A 19,494-nucleotide genomic window follows, 5' to 3' on the forward strand; every position below is an offset into this window, starting at 1 on the left:
TAGCAGATGCTTTTATCCAAAGCGACTTACAATTCAGATTCTATCACATTCACACACCGTAGGCACAGCTACGGGAGCAATTTTGGGGTTAAATTTCTTGCTCAAGGACACATCGACATGCGACTAGCAGAGCCGGGGATCAAACAGTCGATCCTCTGATTGAAGGACGGCCCTGCTCTCCACTAAGCCAGTCGCCCCCAGTGTCATCTGTTTAACAGGCACACAAGACAAGACGACGCTACCAGGATCACAATGTTCTCTACAGGTTACTGCATGATGGATGGTTGAAATAAACTGCCTACTCCAGCTTTAATCATCACATTACATTAAATTGAGATATAAACACACACACACACACACACACACACACACACACACACACACACACACATACCCAATTGTGACCAGAGTTGTGATAAGAACAGACTTCCACACTGATGCTCAGCTGATCGGTGCCTGTGGGTTCTTTTCTGAGGCACAAACACACACTAAAGCATAGCGCTGTGAAAAACACAGCTGGAATGTTCTGTGACTTTCTCCTGAGGGAAGCTGCTCCAACTGAGGAAGAACCACTTACATAATATGTCCAAGAAAGTGAATTGCACGAGTATGTGATCTGGCCCTCACCTGATGATGTTTGGTGTAAAGCCACAGTGAGAAAGGTAAGACCTTCCTCCTTACAACAGGGTGGTAAGAGCACTTATAAACATGACATTCACACACAGTTAGTAGTGTCAGTCAGCTGGACAGACAGACTACCATCTTTACCATCAAGCACCATTACACATGAGCATCAGTATAGACTGGGGTTTTCCCTCAATTCATTATGTTTCGCTAGGATGGAAAACATAGTAGCTCCTGGCTATCAGATGTCCACATCCATCTCCTTATACCCACAATGCATTGCTATTTCATTGGCTTAAACAGGCCTGCACAAACAAACCTGGCCATTTTCTCATTTTTGAGACTTCATTCATCTTTTACTCCCATGGATGTAACAACAGAACTGAAGTGTGTTACAGTTTGTAGCTGCTCTTTTATTCTGAAGTGCACAGCTCTTAATAAGAGCAGCCATATCCCACCCAGGACCAACGGCTTTCTTTTTACTTTTACTACCTAGAACCTTGCTGACAAAGCAAAGGTCATTCATCTCATCCATTGATGCAATTATTCCATATTCAGATATTAAACTGAATACTTTAATGTCAAAACATCTTTGTGTTTTTGTGATTATTGTAATTTGTTAGAACACAAATCAATATGTGCATGTTCTTTTCTAATAAACCAAAGACATTTGTCATATTCACACATTGTACTGCATACATGATTGTCCTCTTTGCTCTTTTCATGAGAAAGACATTCATCTCCAAATGAAAAGACTAATTAAAACTTAAAAAATATGAGGCACTCAATAGCCACTGTAAACACATTTTCTGACCTTCGTTGAGGTGACACATCAGCTATTTACATCATGCTGCCTGTGTACCATACCATGCATCAGTGGAAAAACACATTCAGGATGATACTGCGTTGCGTGTTATGGCCCCAGTGTGGCGCTGATCAGATGTATTGGCCCCTCATTGGTCTCTCAGCGTGCTGTAACCAGAGTGACGACTGGCGGAGGCAGACAGACCCAGTGGTCGATCTCCTCTCTCCATCTGACAGGCGGTTGTGCTCATTACTTGCCAACCGATTGTTGCCGAATGGAATAACAAATTAAATTTGCATTCACAGCAACAAGAGAGAAAGCACGCTTCAATTTTCAAGCCGATTTCTTTACTATATTTTTAAAATACAGTTGTATAAAAATTGTAAAGAGAAAATTCCGACTACATGTCACACACATCAAACAGCATGCAGTGAGCTGACCAAATGGGGGATTGCGACACACGTGCTAGCTTAACTCAGAAAAAAGGGGAAAAAATCCTTTAGTTGAGCAGATTAAATAAGAGAGCAGATTATGACTATGTGGAGGGGGGGGGGGGGGTCATTAGGACATGGGGATTTACAGCTGCTGTTGGTGACAATGATGGTGGTCATACACATAGGAATCACCTTTTATTCAGTGCAAACTCTAAATGTGGCAGGAAGATTTCAGTCAGTGAGGGAGAGAACTGATGAGGGTTAAAGATGGGGGGGGCAGTGGAGGAGAATAGAGAGTGAGAGGAGGAAAAGGGGAAGCAGAGAGTGAGATAATGTGTGTGTGGGAAAGAGTGAGTAAAAACCACAGAGACAGAATATGTGAACAGATAACAAGTGAAAGGAGCATGGACATAAAGATGGAAGAGGAGCCGGAACAGAGAGGTTGGTGCCAGTTGGTGTGGAACCAGGTCCTGGGTGCTTTACGGCTATACAAGCATCAGCAGGAGGCCCATCACCCCTCTCTCTGCACTCCTTCTCCATCCATTGCTTTACATCATCATGCCAAGCCACATCCAGCTATACTCTGCAACTCTACTCCTGCAGCCCTGTACAGCCCACACAGCCGCCACAGGCAGGGAGGTTCCCTACATCAGGTCAAAGGGGGACTCCAACCAGACGTAGCTTGGAGTCTGCCATGCAGGGTTAGAATCTTACCCCTTCTTCCTTTTGAATTATTAGTGGAAGTTGGAGTGAAATGTGCTCCTGTTTCCTCCCACAATCAGCCCTCAGGTTAGGTCAGGTTAAAGCTCTGAAATACCTGTAGGCGTCAGTGGGTTTGTTTGCACAATGTATGACAGTGTTTCATTTGTTCACTTTACATCAGCTATGTGTTTGACACATGTATACAGTACCGTGTAGTATTCTTGTTTTCTCTGGCCTCTGCAGGTCATCTTCAGTAAGTACATTCTTCTTTAGGTCTATGACACTTGAATGAAAACAATATATACATAATTCACATATACTATACTGTGTGTGTTAGCTCTGTAGTAGACAGGTGTGCCTCCCTTCTCTCCCAAAGCATGCTGGGACAGGCTCCAGACCCAAAACCTCAATATTAATGCGTAGCCTTTGGCAAAGGCTTGAATTAAACATTGACAATAGATAGATTTACTTGACAATGAGATCGAGTCAAAGCTCTGAGGTAAACTAAATGTACAGACACTAACGTTGGTGGAGATACAATGTTGTGCTGTGTGGTTTAAACCAATAACAATAATACAACAGAAAGGACTTATTCCACCCATTAATCCCAGACTTAAAAGCATGTGCTTCATAACACACTAAACACACAGAGATAATGTCAGAATTAAATGTTTACCAAATAATAATATGACAATATTATTATTAACAAATGTTAATACTTTTCCTTGACGATCTAGTTTCCTTTTTCAAACAATATTATTTAGCTCCACAACCACAATGGCACAGAAGTGGCGGCGCTGCTTCATTCATAACACACTGCATACACACACACACACACACACACACACACACACACACACACACACACACACACACACACACACACACACACACACACACACACAGAAGCCTCCTGACTTTACAATTCACCCATAAAGCCTCACGCAACCACACACCCACACACACACATGCGTTTTGTGAATGAGCCAAATGTCATAGCAGGGGAGGAACACCCAACTCAAGCTCTGCTGTACTGATGAAGGAAAGCCTTCAGGATGAGTGGAGCGCTGTGTGTCGCAGCTTTTCATGTGAGCTCAGCACAGATCTCTGCTCTCCAAGGGTTCACAAAGTCAACATGGTTTGGGATTAACGTTTAACATGTGGCTGTAACGAGGCTCCAAAGTCCCCCTTTGAGCTGGAATGACCACTTCACTCCGTAGATGGACCTTGAGGTTTCACCTGGAGCACAAGCACACTCACTGCATGTGGGCTCACACTGCAAACACACACAGTCTAGCAGTCTTTGGAGATGAGATATTTCCTAGGTCAGTTTAAAGAGAATCAACTACGCAACAGGAGTTGTGTTTCTGTTTCTTTAAGAGTATGTGTGTGTGTGTACTGTACACAAACAAACACTTGGCCGTCCAAGGTTGATTGATCCAGAGTATTAACACAATCTTTGGACAAAGGTTACAGAGGCTCCTCTATGGGTTTGTCACTGTCATTCAAAGTGACTTCAGACATACACACACTGCATTCTCACCTCCACAACATCGTGATGCAGTAAATAAAAGAGTCCATGAGGGAGAGACAAACACAGACAGAGACCTCTTACAGTGTCTCTGGATCTGGATCACTTTGCTGAGTGAAGCCCAGGGCCTTCAAGAGACCTCTCTGCGCCTGGACACAGAACGTGAGTAAATAGATTCCACGTTACAGATAACATTTCTACAGAGATGTGGGTCCGATGCAGGCTTATTGTTAACAGATGATGTCGGCTAAAAAGAAGCCGATCAAACGGTGATCCTCTCTGTACTGTACTCTACTGCCTACCTCAGCATGCTGGTGGTGCAGCGCTGCTCTCCGGTCTCTACAGTGTGAACATTTTGCTGCATATGAAGGGGAAAAGTATTGTTAGAAATCATTTGGGTGCACCAGTGATTGGCTACTCGGGTTAGCAACATACACACATTAAGCTCGGACGCCAATTAGCAGAGAACATTGGAGAAACCATTCCGTCATTTGGAGCCGCCACTGACAAATCATGCCACCTGTGGCAGGTCATATCAGCTGTCACTAATCAAGATTCATTCTGAAACTTGAGGACAGGCCAACATGAAATTCTGTTAAATAATTGAGTTATGTTTCTCTGTGCAAACCAGTGATTTTGTTTGTCAAAAAGAGAAATAGAGCACAAGAGAGAAGGTGAGAGGGCAAGATGGGCTAAAGTGAACCTTTTACAATAATGAAGAGTTAAATATTGTGATATTAAATATACTGCACGACAGCTACATTACTGCTTGTTTGAGGTAGCTGTGTTTGTATACTTACACTAAAGCCAATCAAAGATGAGCACTTCAAGTGTCATCAGAGGGCGTCTTGCCTTAATAGGCCAATTTATCTGCTGAACATCATCCTGTTGAGACATCATGCTGCCCTGCAGGACAACACCATTTTACGAGTACCACTTCAAAGTGATGTCATCCAGCTGCACCATACAGCTAATCATGTGTCCAGTCTTTGATGAAGCCGGCTGGTCGGTCCTCCCTACAGCCTACGACTCTCCTGTCCATGTTCATCTTCGTGCCATTGTTTCCCCCAGAGAGAAACTTGTAGCACCGTGATTCAGTTACAAAACGCCTGCAGTGAGTACATCACATGAAACTCAGCGCCACAATATGACAACTGAGATTTGTTTATGTTGAAGAGAGACAATGCTTTGGTCCAGTGATAGGGCCACTCAGTCTGCAGTACCACACCTCTTATACAACGCAAGGTGGAGGAAGTCATTGCTACGATGCACACGGCAAACACTGTGGATCTCAAACCACATAACAGCTATGTGTGTTGAAGGAAGTGAGAAGAAACGGCATTATCATAAAAGCACAAACTGTATGAGCAGAAGACCCAGAGCAGGAAATAAACCGAGGGACAGAACACTCAATGGCTCCCCAAAGACAGCGGCGGCCCTCTGCAATGAATCTGAGAAACACCAGCTTGAACTCATTTCACAAACACTTAAAGCTGAGCTGACTGGAACCCCAGGAGGAGAAGCTCAGCATGGTGCTAGCTAACTAAGGCATCAGAAACTGAACACAGGCCTGGTACTCAGAGTTATCAAGCACATGAAATGAAAGATCTAGTTGGTGATCAGGACCAGAGGAAAAGTCTACAGCTACATGTTTCATCTTGTTTTGAGCGTGTCATTGGTGCAGACCTCTATTTCTGTTATCATAATGTAGGCTCATATTGGTGGTCTTATTGCCACGCCTGTGACTGCTCGAGCAACTCCACCCTGACATGTCTGAGCGACATGTCAGGGGGCACCGGGTTGTCTGAGCGATCACTTGAAGGGCTCGTCAACCCGGGAACCGGAGCTGCCAGCCTTCATTGATTCAGTCGGTAAAGCAGCTCGGCTCCCAGACTCAGCTCTGGGAGAGGAAGAGATGAAATTGCTGGAGGCGAAGGGGGGCCATGATAGATGGTTACTGACAAGAGCCTAACCGCTCTCCTGGAGGAGGGAAAGGTGTGGAAACAAAGTACAAATCACATCCTTGTTTACGGTTTCTGTGGTCCTGCAGCATTGCGATTGAAAGCGGCACTAAATCTATCCAATACATCTTAGCCGTAATTCCAGTCCTTAGTTTTTGTTAGCTTGCCATTATTGAATGGTAAACTAAAGGACCCAAGGAGAATACAGCATTCAATGCGCTTTATTCAATTGTTTAGTACAATCACCATTCTTAAAAAAGAGTCAAAAGATTATATATTTAAATCTACCGTCGTCATCCACTGGAGTCATTCGATGCTGTTGGCATGACGATTTACGCTGATTTGTGCTTTCTGTATTAGGGTCAGCTGACTGCATGCAATGGCATACAATGATGTGATGTGAAACGTAACTGAAAAAGAGTAAAAGAAGCGGCTCAGGAGGAGGACTCACACACATGTGCACATGGGGTACAGCAAAAGTCAGAATCCTGAGGTGGGCGTGGTCTCTGCATGGTCTCTGCATGGCAGCGTACAGGATGAACAACCAATCACAGAGCAGACAGGGAACACTTCACACGTCAAAGCTGGGTTGTGCAAACAGCATGAGCAGATACGCCCAGAAACAAACTCGTACAACTACCGGACTACATATACCCACAGCAACACACTGCAGATTATCTACAAAACCATCCCAGTGAATCCGGTGTGCTTCTGACAAACACACCGCTGCCCGCACACACACACACACACACACACACACACACACACACACACACACACACACACACACACACACACACACACACACACACACACACACACACACACACACACACACACACACACACACACACACACACACACACACACACACACTCTTGCCTCCTTGACAGCACCACTGCTCTGCGTTTGGCCGATCATCGAGTGCACGCAGACTAGTTTCGAGTTGATTCGGCAGCTGAAGGCACAGCTGGGATGTAGCTGCTGAAGTGACACACCCCGAGATGGATGGGTCACACAGAAGGAGATCGCTCTGGAAAACAACAACTGCAAGAGGTGTCCGTCTATCGCTCACATTACTCTTTTAATTTGAAATTGTATGTGCATGAATCATTGAATCGCTCTATTTAGAAACAGTCAGAATAGCCTGGCAACACAAGCACTGATGTCCATGGCTTCTGCTCCTTTCAGAGGGGCATTTCCAAGACATTGATGATCACATTGCACACACGTAGAGATACTAAATAATTGTTTAATCGTTAACTTACAATAAGAATTTTGACCAAATCCTTTTAACAGTTTAAAGAAATGCCAAAAGAAGGAGGGACTTGTGCCTTAATAGCTGGTCCACCTTAAAAATAAACAAATAAACAGTTCACACTGCTACGTTCCCATCTAGAACCTTGCTGCTAACTTCATATTCATCGTCACTAATGTTACTCCAGACTTCAATCAATCAAGCCCCATGAAGAGATCCGGGCGTTGAAGCAAATTTTACATAGTGGACTAATGGTGGAATTACAACTTCCATGTCCGTCACGTGATGCCATGGCCCAAGAAGACTTTTCCCCATAGACTTACCTTGGGGAAATCTGTAAAATGCACTAAAAGTTGGATCCAGAGTTATTGTCCTTCCTACATTCATGTGAATGAGCCAGAGAACGAGGCTGGACTGAGGGCTGGGAGGGGGGGTTAAAGGAAACACTAGTGTGCTTGCTCTATGGGCCCCACAATGCAGAAGATCCGGGTACTTTCATCTGAATTCTATACTGGGAAGTTTCACTGAGCAACTTTCGTAAGAATAACTAAAGCACCGCCTCCGACGCTGTATCCAGTCTGTATACATTCATACACTGGCGGACAGACACACAGCTAACGGTAGTAGCTAACTAACTGATGCGGTGGAAACTTACTGGGAAGAGTGGCTGCATGACTGCCCGTCAATGAATGCAACATGGTGGTTGCTAACGCTCCCGGACCGGATGAACCGGGTACAGTTGGCACCAGTAAATGATGGATTTAACCGGTATTGTGCATCATTAACGAGGGTCCGTTTCCGTCAGAAAAGAGATGGTGAAGTAGTAGCACATTATGTAGCCTGTACGATTCTCACAAAGACACCACAAGAGGTCTATTAGGACTTCCATACTGTAATTTCTTTGAGATATTAACCTTGATTTAGAATGACCTGTAAAATCTGATTTTCCCAAGATGAACAACTCTACTGTGATCAAGTATGTTCTGTTACCAATACAAGACCAGTCGGCTTTTCTCCTGTCGAGTTCCTGAGGAGCATGGAGAATTTGCTAGGCATCCGTTATCATCTTGTACACTAGATTACATCATGACAGCTTAGCTGGAGCAGGTACAGTGTCAGCGAGCACGCCTGAGACTAGCCAAACAAAAGCACACCGTCAGATAACGTATGCAAACATGACCAAGGACCAAAGTAACCATTTGAAGGAAGCTGAACAGCACAAAGGCTGCAGCCTGAAACATGAATACAGCATATACTGCAATGCTAAACTGTGAGCATGAAGTGACGTTAAACTCTCAGAGCTACATCTGTTCCTACGCAAAAAGGAGTTCTCACCTACCGCGTCAGCTAACCAGTACGCAGTTCAACAACCTGATGTTTGTTAACTAAACAGAGAAGGCATGTGCAGCAGAGACAACACGCTGGATGACTGAAGCTTAGGCGAGGAGAAGGACTGCACAGCTCTCCCTTTAAACAGTTGCTTGGTATTGGAGGCATCCGCCCAAAGCACCATTTATGGCGAATGAATCCATCACCCTCTCTCTCTCTCTCCCTCTCTCACACTAAATAGTTTCCACATTAGTTGCCAAGTGATCAGCTCGGCCTGTGCTGAGGATACAGCCTGTGTTGGGCTAACTAACAACACTGAAAACGTAGAGCTGCGTGTCTCGCAGCCCTATCAGACCTGCCTTTGGACAGGACAACAGTCAGCTGAGCCTCCACAGGGCCTTCTAGCACCCAGACAGCACAGAAGAAACAGAAAGACAATACTGCTATGTTTTCTCACTGGGAATCTTTTAAGCAGTGCATAGAACAGGAAAGATGATTTGATGTATTTCTGACAGAATTTTAAATTCTAAAAGGAGTAAGGACCTGACTGACCCACATTAGCTGGCTCAGGAGTTCTGGTACCCCGATCGTAGCCGGGCCAGATCCGGTTCAGCCTCTCTTGCCCCGTTTCCTAAACTCACGTTTCAAATTCTCCCTATAGCCTCTCATCACCATTTCTCTCAGGCATGTGCCAGACGTCTGGGAGCAAAAATGCAGCAGTGCAACATAGCCCACATGGTCATTTGAAGCACACAAAAACTTCCATGCACAACATGGCATCACAGCCCGGGGACTGCAGGCACAGAGAGGGCTGAGCTGCAGTATGTAGGGCGTTGAGGTTCAGGCAGATATCCCTGATATCGTTTAGGCCCAAGTGATGTAAAAGCACCATATCAGCACATGAAATCAGACATCTAGTAAACAATGTGTTCCGACGGTTATAGCAGAGAAAGCAACCTGTGGCTGGCCACTGAAGAACTGCTGATGGAAACACAATTCAGGGTCAGATTACAATTTGTCCTTGATCAAACTCCAAAATAAAGCACAATCAACCACAGAAGAAGAATGTGAGCCAGTCCTATGGTGAGGGGAAACAATAATGGTGTGTGCCTTTTGCTTGCCTGAGAACATTTTACAAACTAGAAAAGGCTATTATATGGCTGTACAATAATATGCAAGTGCAGTCTAAACATAGAATAGAAACAGAATTTTCACAGCAAGCTTACACTGCAGCATAGATATTTTTCAAGTTACTCTATTTGATTTAAAGGCCAGCAGGATCTATCATATATCAGTGTTTCCTCTACATTCATTAATAATATGCTCTGCTACTCTATTTCTCATTCCATTTATTACCTCAGTAAACATTGTAAACATGAGTTTATGGTCTCAATCTCTAGTTTCAAGTCTTCTTCAATACAACATGATGTTCATTTAGTACATTATGGTCCATTTAGATTAGTATGTTTTCACTTCATAAAAGTTAACTGACATTTTGATGAAACGTCTTATTCAGTGTTCGGTTGTACTGAGCTCAACCCTCTTGTATCACTTCGGGTTGCCAAAAAACTAAATGGATATGACCAAAAGTCAAGATGGAGCCGGACAAAATGCCAAACTCAAGGCTTCAACACAGCAGTCCACAAACCAACGGGTGGTGTCACGGTGACTACGTCCACTTCTTGTACACAGTCTATGGCTGTAAGTGATGCATTGTAGCCCCGTGAGGTTTAAGTGGAGTGAGCAGTGCGTCGGACTGGTCTTTTAAATGCTCCACTGCTTCATAGCTGTAACACGTCATAGTGTAACTTAGGAAGGAATTTGGCTTTGTGTGCTCTGATTCGTGCTGATGTGAAGAGTGGTTTGTGTGGATTTAAAAAAAAATAGCTGATAAATACGTTAAGTCCTTTTAAGTGTTACATTTGAGAGCGGACTTTGGTGTCGTGGTAGATCGAGTGTTTAACTGGATAAACAAAGCAGTCCCCCAGGAGAACTATGTGAGAAGAGCTGTCGATGTTCAGCCCTGTGTGGACGTTTGAAAACAGACCACATCAGAGATTCAAACCATACAGCTGCACTGAACTCACAGGGGAATACAGACACTTCCTCATACACTGAACTCTTCAAACATTCAGTTGAACAAAACACAACCTCTTACATAGAGTCATTCCACAATTGCAGAAAATGAGTTGTCAATTGAGGATGAAAAGTGCACACAGAGATGGCCGAGTGCAGTGATGTGCTTTTGTCTAAAACAGAATGCAAATGGGGAATCAAAAAGATATTTGGTTATAGTGAACGCCTAAACCAGCGTGGGTGCAGGTGTGTGGAAACCTGCCCACTACTTGATACTGTTCCATAAGCCCTATCGTTTACCGCCTCGTCGGGGGACTTTACCTTGAAGTTGCTGCAGTTGACCCAGGAGCTGGCGATGCCGTCGAACATCTTGTCCAGCGCTGTCTGATCCTGCTCCAGGTCGTGGGACTTGTCCTTGTCCAAGATGTAATCAATGATCTCCTGCCCGACCTGCAGCCGGCGGCCCATGTCCTTCTGCAGGACTTGGACCAGGCAGCTCTCCATACTAGGCTCCATCATCCTGGCCTCTGGTACCTTCTGTCTTCCTCGGTCTGCCTGGCTGAATGACTGACTGGCTTGCTGCTAGCAATGCCCCCCTGCTCAAAGCAGCGAGAACAAAGGCTAAACAAAAGGAGCCCCAGTTAATGAGTGTTTGTCTGGGTGACCCGGAAAAGGGAGAAAAGAAAAGAAAGGAGGCAAGTGTACACAGTCTGCTTGTACTTTTAACCCCTGAGGACAGGCCTCGTCTTGTGCCAAGAGCTAGCTAGCTAGCTAGCGAGCTTGTGGCCGTGCCCTAGGGATGGATGGAGCAGGGCTTGGGGAATGGCGGCAATGCAGCATGTGTGTGTCTGGGCAGCAGCTGGGGAAAGTTCACTATTCCCTCCCACTTGGGATTTTTTTTCCCCCTCTTCTTCTCTTAAAGGAGTCTGGGCCAAACCACTATAGCAGGGGTAGAAGAGGTGGTTTTGGCGAGCAGCGTGCAGGGCGGCAAACAGAGATGGATGGAGAGGGCTAGCTTAGAGCTCCAGTTGTTGTCCCGGGATCTGCCCTGGAGAGCCCTAAAGGAGCAGAGGACAGCAGACAGAAGTCAGTTCATCAGAAAACCTCTTGATTGTTGACTCCTCCTGGTACATTACAACTTTCAGATTTTTGATTTAACGGTAAAAAGAGAGTGGTTCACCTAATAGAAAACTGACAGCGTTTTACAATATGTAGCCAAAAGTATATTGCTCCTCTTGTCTGCAAAAAATCCTGACGCCACTGCATACAATTATACTTTTATTTTCATTATGGATTCATCTTGTATATTGTTTATCATTGTTGTTGTTCGCTGCTGCTGGCTGGCTGAGGGCTACCAAACTAAATTTCGTTGTATCACTACAATGACAATAAAAACCTCTTTATCTTTATCTTATCTGGCCATTATTTTTGTTAACCATTTGGTGGTCTGAAAAATATCTCCTTGAGTTTTCCGCAGTGGCCACGGTGATGTCTTCAGATCACTTGTTTTGTCAAACCAACATTTCAAAGAGAAGATATTCAGTTCACAATCACATAAAAATCCTAAAAAGGCTTAAATCATGTGATAATTGATGATGAAAAAAAGAAAATGTTTCGATTGATCGACAGACAATCAATTCGTCGACAAATTGTTTGAGCTCACCCGAAATCACTGGCCGACATTTCAAACGCTCCAGTAGCTGAACTAGAGCAAATCTCTGCAGCCAGCTTCAAATCTCGTGAAGAGTCTATGTAACCAAGAGATATGTAACCATCACATAAAAGCTGTTAGGTTTGGGTGTCCAAGGACTTTTGGCCATGTTGTAAGTCAGTCCCCAGTACTTTAGGGTAATTTTTGTTGAATAAGAGAACATGGCCAAACCACACCCAGCAGTCAGTGATGACAAGTTACAACCAGTGCAGCTTCAAAAACTCATCTACTTTCAGGAATAGGCTATAATCAAACCTTTTAGGATAATCAATGTTCAAAGACAAAGTGACAGTTGACTCGAGGCTCAGAATGACCCCCCCCATCGCTGACAGCTCGTCAGCCCACCACCGTCCTGGGACCTCAGGGGCCGAGGGGCTGAGCTTCAGTAGCAACTCCAAATAAGACACAAGGACGTCCCTGTGCTGTTTATTTGCTGCAGTTCCAAACTGCTCAATCATATGTCGACTGCGCTTCTTCCTTTCAAACGACCCCAGGCTTTCTGTGTGACAACGTTATCTACCGGAGAGGACTGCTGAACAGTTGAAGCTAATTTGCAGCCCCCATCTCTGGGTTAGGCGTTTGAATTATAGTTAACACAGCTGTACAACCTTTACAGGCCTGGTTTGCTTCACTCTCTGTGTGTGTGTGTGTGTGTGTGTGTGTGTGTGTGTGTGTGTGTGTGTGTGTGTGTGTGTGTGTGTGTGTGTGTGTGTGTGTGTGTGTGTGTGTGTGTGTGTGTGTGTGTGTGTGTGTGTGTGTGCGTGCGTGCACTCTTTACTCTACAAATAGCCAGGCTGAGGTGTGGGAATGTTTTTTGTTGGTTTTTCACCTCTTTTATGAGTCCTAGGTTGTGTTTCTTACTAACCATTTGATTTTCTATTTAATATATATTGAAAATGGGCATCTACATATTTATTGTTATGTCAATTATTTAACACTGTTTTCAATAAATCATATATATTGCAAAAAACAACAGCTAAGCAATGAGCAGAGCCAATATAAAGGACTGTATGCATGTGTATAGGCATGCGTCAACATGTATGTGTGTGTGTGTGTGTGTGTGTGTGTGTGTGTGTGTGTGTGTGTGTGTGTGTGTGTGTGTGTGTGTGTGTGTGTGTGTGTGTAAGTATGTAAATGTTGAAGAAACTGCACTTGACTGAGTGTAATAAATGTATGTAATAATGTATGAGGTCTATAATTATGAAGCTGAGCTGTTAAATCTAATCCATGAAAATGCAGTACGTGTAATTTACATTAGATTTTGTTATAGCATCGTTATACGTTTATATTATTAAAATTACATGAATATTTAACACTCTTTGTTCAATTTACATCAGACCTACTCTCGCCTTTGACAAACCATTCATCATGGGGCACATTTGTGTCTATCTTGTCTCACACGCGCACGCACGCACGCGCACACACCCCTCTGCTTCTTTTTTTTTACATTAGCTGAGCTCCAGCTAGCCCAGAGCCCGACCATCACTGCTAGCTATGCCAACCGAAGGAGCGCCTCTGACAGCTAACGTCACTAGACACTGCTAACGTGAAACAAAAGCGCTCCCTGGAATTTACCCCGCGGCCATGAAACACTCATTTTCTTTGTTTCTCTCTGAAACAGCTGGCCAACCTTTTCCACTGTAGCATACAGAGTAGGTGTGTTTCGGGAATAAAGGCTAAAGCTAGCCCCTAGCGAAGCCCTTCCTTTCAATGAAACGTCAGTTCACAGACAGGGCAGCACAAAGAGAAGACAATGTGACAAGGAGGCGAGGAGGTGGACCCACAACACCTATTCTCCTACTCACCATATCCTGCTGAAACGCCGCAGCTGGTTCGGACATTCAGCTCGCGTTTCTCGGCTTAAATGTGCTGTCTTCGGCCTCAAATATCTTCTGCCTTTCTCTTTCTCTCACTCACACTCTCCACCCGGAATGCTGCCTGCAGGACAATAATGGGATCGTCGTGCGCAGGCGCACTCGATCCAGGGATGATGTTGGCACTTGGAAAACTGTCGCATGGCAATGCAAGAAAGAAAAAGAAATGTTGGTGTGTATAACTCGACGTCTAGTGACATCTACTGGACACATGGAGCCTGTGATGCGTGTACATCGCAATGGTAGAGCAGCCTTTACATTTTCACCTTAAGTGTTGTATTCAGAAGGATAAAAGTGAGGAGTTAAAGGTTCAGTGGCTTTTTAGCGCTATATCTCCGGAAATATGGAAAAGATGCCCTGGGCCCCCAAAACACTGTACATCAAGTAATCCTTTCTAATGTCAATCAAATTACATGAGCCCAAGATCGACAAACAGCCCACTGTCAGGGACTAGTATCTCCACAACCAGTTCATCTGACTACACTGTAGTGCTGTCTTATATATTACCCATTATGTGAAGCAGTAATATACAGAATCAGCCAATCATATTCAACACTACAATCATTTCCATTAGGTTGTGGAAACATTAACATTTTTATTATTGCAGAATTTCATATCGTCACTGATGAATTGGCAGACATTACTGGCACAGGTGTTACTAATAACAGAACGATGGACAATATCAGAACCCAGAAACGGAAGCAGCCAGATTCACTTCATTTATTTTACTTACACATGCATTTCCAACAGTGACACATCAAAATGTCTTCCAAAAAAAGAAGGCAAAAGCCTTTTGCTCTGCTAGTGTGTGTATGCGAGTGATTTTCTATTAGCTTGTTCTTCTAAAAGAAAATACATCAAGAGGACCTCTTTGGATTGTACATTCTCACATTATTTATTTTGAATGATCATAGTTTATATAGTACAAATTTAACCACACTTTTAGACAAGTGTGCATGACGGAGTAAAAATGCCTGTTTTGCATCAACATTACGGCCCTGTGTGGCAAAGGAAGCAGCCTGCTCCAAGACTGAAATACACATTTGTCAAAGAAGTCCAGTCAGAACTGGCCCGTTACTCAGGCTCACTGTGATGTTTCGCAAGCTCCACCCACGGTACTCACTACTGCGGTACCCACAGTTAAGGTGGAAACTTTCATAGGGGCGTCTTCCTCAAATGTAGTGGGATTTCCACACACTGAAAGACGCACTGGGATTTCTGAACACAGTTCAAAGGTGAGCCTGATGTGTGCAGCTGTACTGTGACAGCCAGAGACCCAAGTCACCGACAACACAGTGAGGACTTTCACTCTGCGTCCGCTTCAGCGGGTTCCTCGCTCTCAGAGCCATCGCCCTCGACGTTTTCCTCCTCCTCCGAGGAGCAGTCTTCATCTTTCACTATAGGTGGCATCTTAATGATGATTTCATCATCGCCATCGTCGTCGACGGCCATGGACTTCCTCCTCGCCAGGACGGAGGGGGTGCAGACTGGCGTGGTGTCCTGAAATGGACAAGAGGAGCTCATTAGATGCTCATTGTGGTATTGATTTGTTTTGCTCTTGAATCTTTTTCCCATTGGTGTGAGGGGCAGGGACATAAAACATATAGGGATGCACTGGCACAGGAACTAAGACAAAACCAGACAGACAAAAGCAAATGCAAAAATAACTATAAATCCAAATTACTGTTATTACAAATACACAAAGCAGTCGTTTCTATACTAGGGCACACGTGTTTGTCTCAGAGTGTGATATTTGTAACTGATAGACTAGAGAGAGAAGCCTGAGTAAATAATAATCCCATAATAGTAATACGGGTGCAATAATGCTAATAAGAATGCGATAATAATACATCTTTGATTTTCCATAGTGTTGGTACATGGGTTTTATCACGCAGCCACTAGGAGACACACGCAATAAGCTTAATGCACCACAGTGCTATAGGCGCAGTTATCTGACCCCAGATCACTGGTTCACCTGGGGTCATTTTCAGTCTGAGCCAAAAGCTAAATATGATATAATAAGAGTGTTTGCCTTACATCGCTACACGTCGACGCCTCCATGGACTCAGAGGACTTCTTCTTCTGGGGCACCTGGGAAGCCTGGAAACACACACAGAGCACTAACGGTTAAACTAAACAAACAATAGATATGAGTAGAATAGCTCTACAATGTTGAACGCATAGAAAACTCGGTTTTGATGGAAGACGGTGTCAATTATCACAGCCCAAAGGACATTTCCACATTTACTTTTATTCTGATGTGAAGATTCCAAGGGCCGATATTAAGAGAGTGGAGTTTCAAGGTTGACTGTGTCATTCTAGGGATGACTTATTTTTGTCTAGCTCAGATAAACACACAGCAGCTGCCGTGTCGAGTTATCATCCCGGTCTCAAAGCACTTACAAATCCAGGGAAGTCGTAGTCGATGCCGTGTGCTGCCAGTCTCTTGCGGAGCTTGGCTTCTTTCCGCAGGAGTTTGTCTTTCATCTTGGTCACCTCCTCCTCTGTGTGGGTCTTGTTGTAGCGGGCCACAGCAGGAAATGACGGCTTCTTAAATTCCCTCTGAGAGCCGACGAACAGCTTCTCGTGCACTTTCTCTGGTGCGACCATGTGACCTAGGGAACAGTCATCAGTGAGTAAATGGGTATAAAATATCATCTGTCTTTACCGTTCTCATTTCTTATTCATTGTATTATTATTTCCATCATGGCACTGCCGGGATCTGCCGGATCATATGTTTTCTGATTGAGCCCATTAATCATGAGCCATACTCACATTTGATGAGTCTCTCTCCCATGAGGTAGTTGTTCATGGTCTCTGCAACTATTTTGGCTACTTCGTCACAGTCGAACTCTACAAATGCATAGCCTTTGCTTCCACCTGTCTGAGACAAACAGACGGAAAACGGGTGAACATCACATGCACCTCAAGAGTTTCACGCCCAACATCAGCATTTGAATAAGCGAGGGCTGGGTGACAATTCAATGTGGTAATTTATCGACTTCAAAGGATTCAAACTGTGATGAAATCATATGGAAGATAAAACTAATAAATTGATAATAAACACAAATGTGAACTGATACAATTTCTGCTTCAGGAAATAGACTAGTGTAGTTAAATAAAATGAGCCTTAACCAGATTAGTCTGTATCTGTGAGCATGCATGTAAACAGACATGGAAATATGTTGACATATATAATTTCACTTGAGATAGTTTGTTCATGTTGCACTAAAGTTCCAAATGAAATTTAAAAAAATACTCTATTGTTTTCATTGTCAATTTCATTTCCACATGATAAAAAAAAAATAAGTTATTTATTACCAGAAAACATGCCATATGGCAATGTACATCGTTAAGGAGAATATTTACAAATGATTTGATCTTTTGTGGGTACATGGGTTTGATCGCTCTGCCAATGGGTGAGCAGGAGATAAGCTTAATGCACCACAATACTTTGGGCTCAGATATCTGACCTCAGACCACTGTTACATCTGAGGTCATTTTCATTGTGAGCCAACCCTCAGCAGCATGTCGACTGCTTTCTGTCATGTCACCAGAGCAAACCGGGAAAATCTACGTCACTACCATCGCTTTAGGTGTGATGCACAGGATAGGAAACTAAGAAAAATATGGGGAGTTTTGTTATATTATGAGAACACATTAGTCTGTTTGAGGTGTCCCACATGTTTGTGTAGCCTATTTAGTCTTCAGCCGTGCTACCTTTTTACTCCTGGACAGTCGCAGCCTCAGGACTTTCCCAAACTGTTCGAAGTAAGACTTGAGCTGAGGTTCAAACAGCCCATGTGGAAGGTGGCCCACATAAACCACTCCAGGGGCCAAATGCCCCCCCTGTAGAAAAACATAGAAGTTACATAGGAAATAAATAAACACTTGTACATTGTGTAATGAAACGCAATAATCAGTTATCCATGGATGTTATGTACATTTCAACTGAGTTGTAAATATATATAGGCATTTTCATTACATGTGTAAATAATAAAATGAATGATGGCTGAGTTCCATTAAGCTGCTTCAGGTTTCAGGTGCACGTGCACTCTCACATGGTCATGACTTACTGAGTACTTCACTAGAACAGAGCTGTAGTGTCATTAGTAGCACCTGTGCGTGTTTTAATGTCTGCAGTGAAATGAACCTATCGTCGCCAAATAATGTAAATAGATTTTTTTATTTGATTTAATTTACATATATACGGCAAAAATAAACGTGTTCCGGAATGAATTGTTGAAAGGTAGCTTTACAGAGAGAGCTGACCCAGTTTCTGCTTCGGCCTGTATCAAAGTGTATAACCCTGTCGTATGTGTATGTATATATATATACACCATGAAGATACCCGTTACAATGTTAACTAGCAGCTTCCTCAAGTACCGGGCTCTGGCTAAATAATGACGATACCGCTCTAAAAAGCTCACCATTATCTTGAAGAGATATATTGAATGCTAATTCACGATAGCTGAAATGTCTAATTAGGTCACACAATCCGACGGGTGACGGAATAACGTGTACCTACGGTAAAAAGACGCTGATGAATCAAAGAAATAGCACCCTCGTGTTGTGTGAATGCATGGCTCCTTCAGGGCCAGTTTCCTCTCGACCCACCTTGCTAGATTTGTTCTTCTTCGCCTCCTGCACCTTCTTCTTGAACTCGGACTCTTGTTTGGGGTTCAAAGCCAGCAGCTCTTTAGCCGGCTTAGGAGCCGTCCCTGCTTTACTTTCAGTCATTTCGATGAATTAAAGATACGAAGACATAAACTGTAGAGTAAAAACAACGGCGTCACTGAACTCTCTGCGTACCACGCTGGTCTCTTCATCCGGTTGCCCATGCGGTGACGACAGACGAAGTGCTGAGGGGAGGTACGGCTGTATTATCTACAGCGGTGTGCTCGACACAGCGCCGCCTACCGGCATGGAGAATTAACTAATATCTTTAGCACTCGTTCATTTCTGCCACTTGAAACAAAAACACGACATTAGTGTGTTTTCTATAACCATTACCTCCTAAATATATAATAGTATCTCATAATTTTGTAGCCTATATTACCATTATAATATTTAGCACGATGCACAAATCATGTACAAATCAACTACATCGTATTGTAGTTCATAACATTTAAATACCCTTTGAATTCCAACAATTTCTTATTTGATTTTATTAGTTATATAAATGTTTA

The 19,494-nt window shown here is 43.6% G+C and overlaps 2 protein-coding genes across 5 annotated transcripts in view; both read right to left on the reverse strand.

Moving 5' to 3' along the window:
• clasp1a (cytoplasmic linker associated protein 1a) overlaps positions 1-14,363 on the reverse strand; it is an 82,959-nt gene extending 68,596 nt beyond the window's left edge. For all 4 annotated transcript variants that reach the window (XM_079169969.1, XM_079169968.1, XM_079169967.1 and 1 more), the window contains exons 1-2: positions 14,237-14,363; positions 11,042-11,778 (exon numbers count right to left, since the gene is read on the reverse strand). In XM_079169969.1, the coding sequence (XP_079026095.1) occupies positions 11,042-11,239 (198 nt within the window). In that variant the 5' untranslated portion in view covers positions 11,240-11,778; positions 14,237-14,363. The remainder of the gene's footprint in view (positions 1-11,041; positions 11,779-14,236) is intronic.
• Positions 14,364-14,943: 580 nt separating this feature from the next.
• On the reverse strand, positions 14,944-19,131 carry nifk (nucleolar protein interacting with the FHA domain of MKI67). Its single transcript, XM_079170512.1, has 6 exons — positions 18,923-19,131; positions 18,026-18,154; positions 17,081-17,189; positions 16,709-16,920; positions 16,343-16,405; positions 14,944-15,805 (listed from the first exon to the last, which is right to left on the reverse strand). The coding sequence occupies exons 1-6, from the start codon at positions 19,043-19,045 to the stop codon at positions 15,611-15,613; spliced, it is 831 nt and encodes a 276-aa protein (XP_079026638.1). The 5' UTR covers positions 19,046-19,131; the 3' UTR covers positions 14,944-15,610.
• Between the last annotated feature and the right edge of the window lie 363 nt (positions 19,132-19,494).

This window comes from Pholis gunnellus (genome assembly GCF_910591455.1).
Source record: "Pholis gunnellus genome assembly, chromosome: 12".
In the NCBI taxonomy this organism is placed as follows: Eukaryota; Metazoa; Chordata; class Actinopteri; order Perciformes; family Pholidae; genus Pholis; species Pholis gunnellus.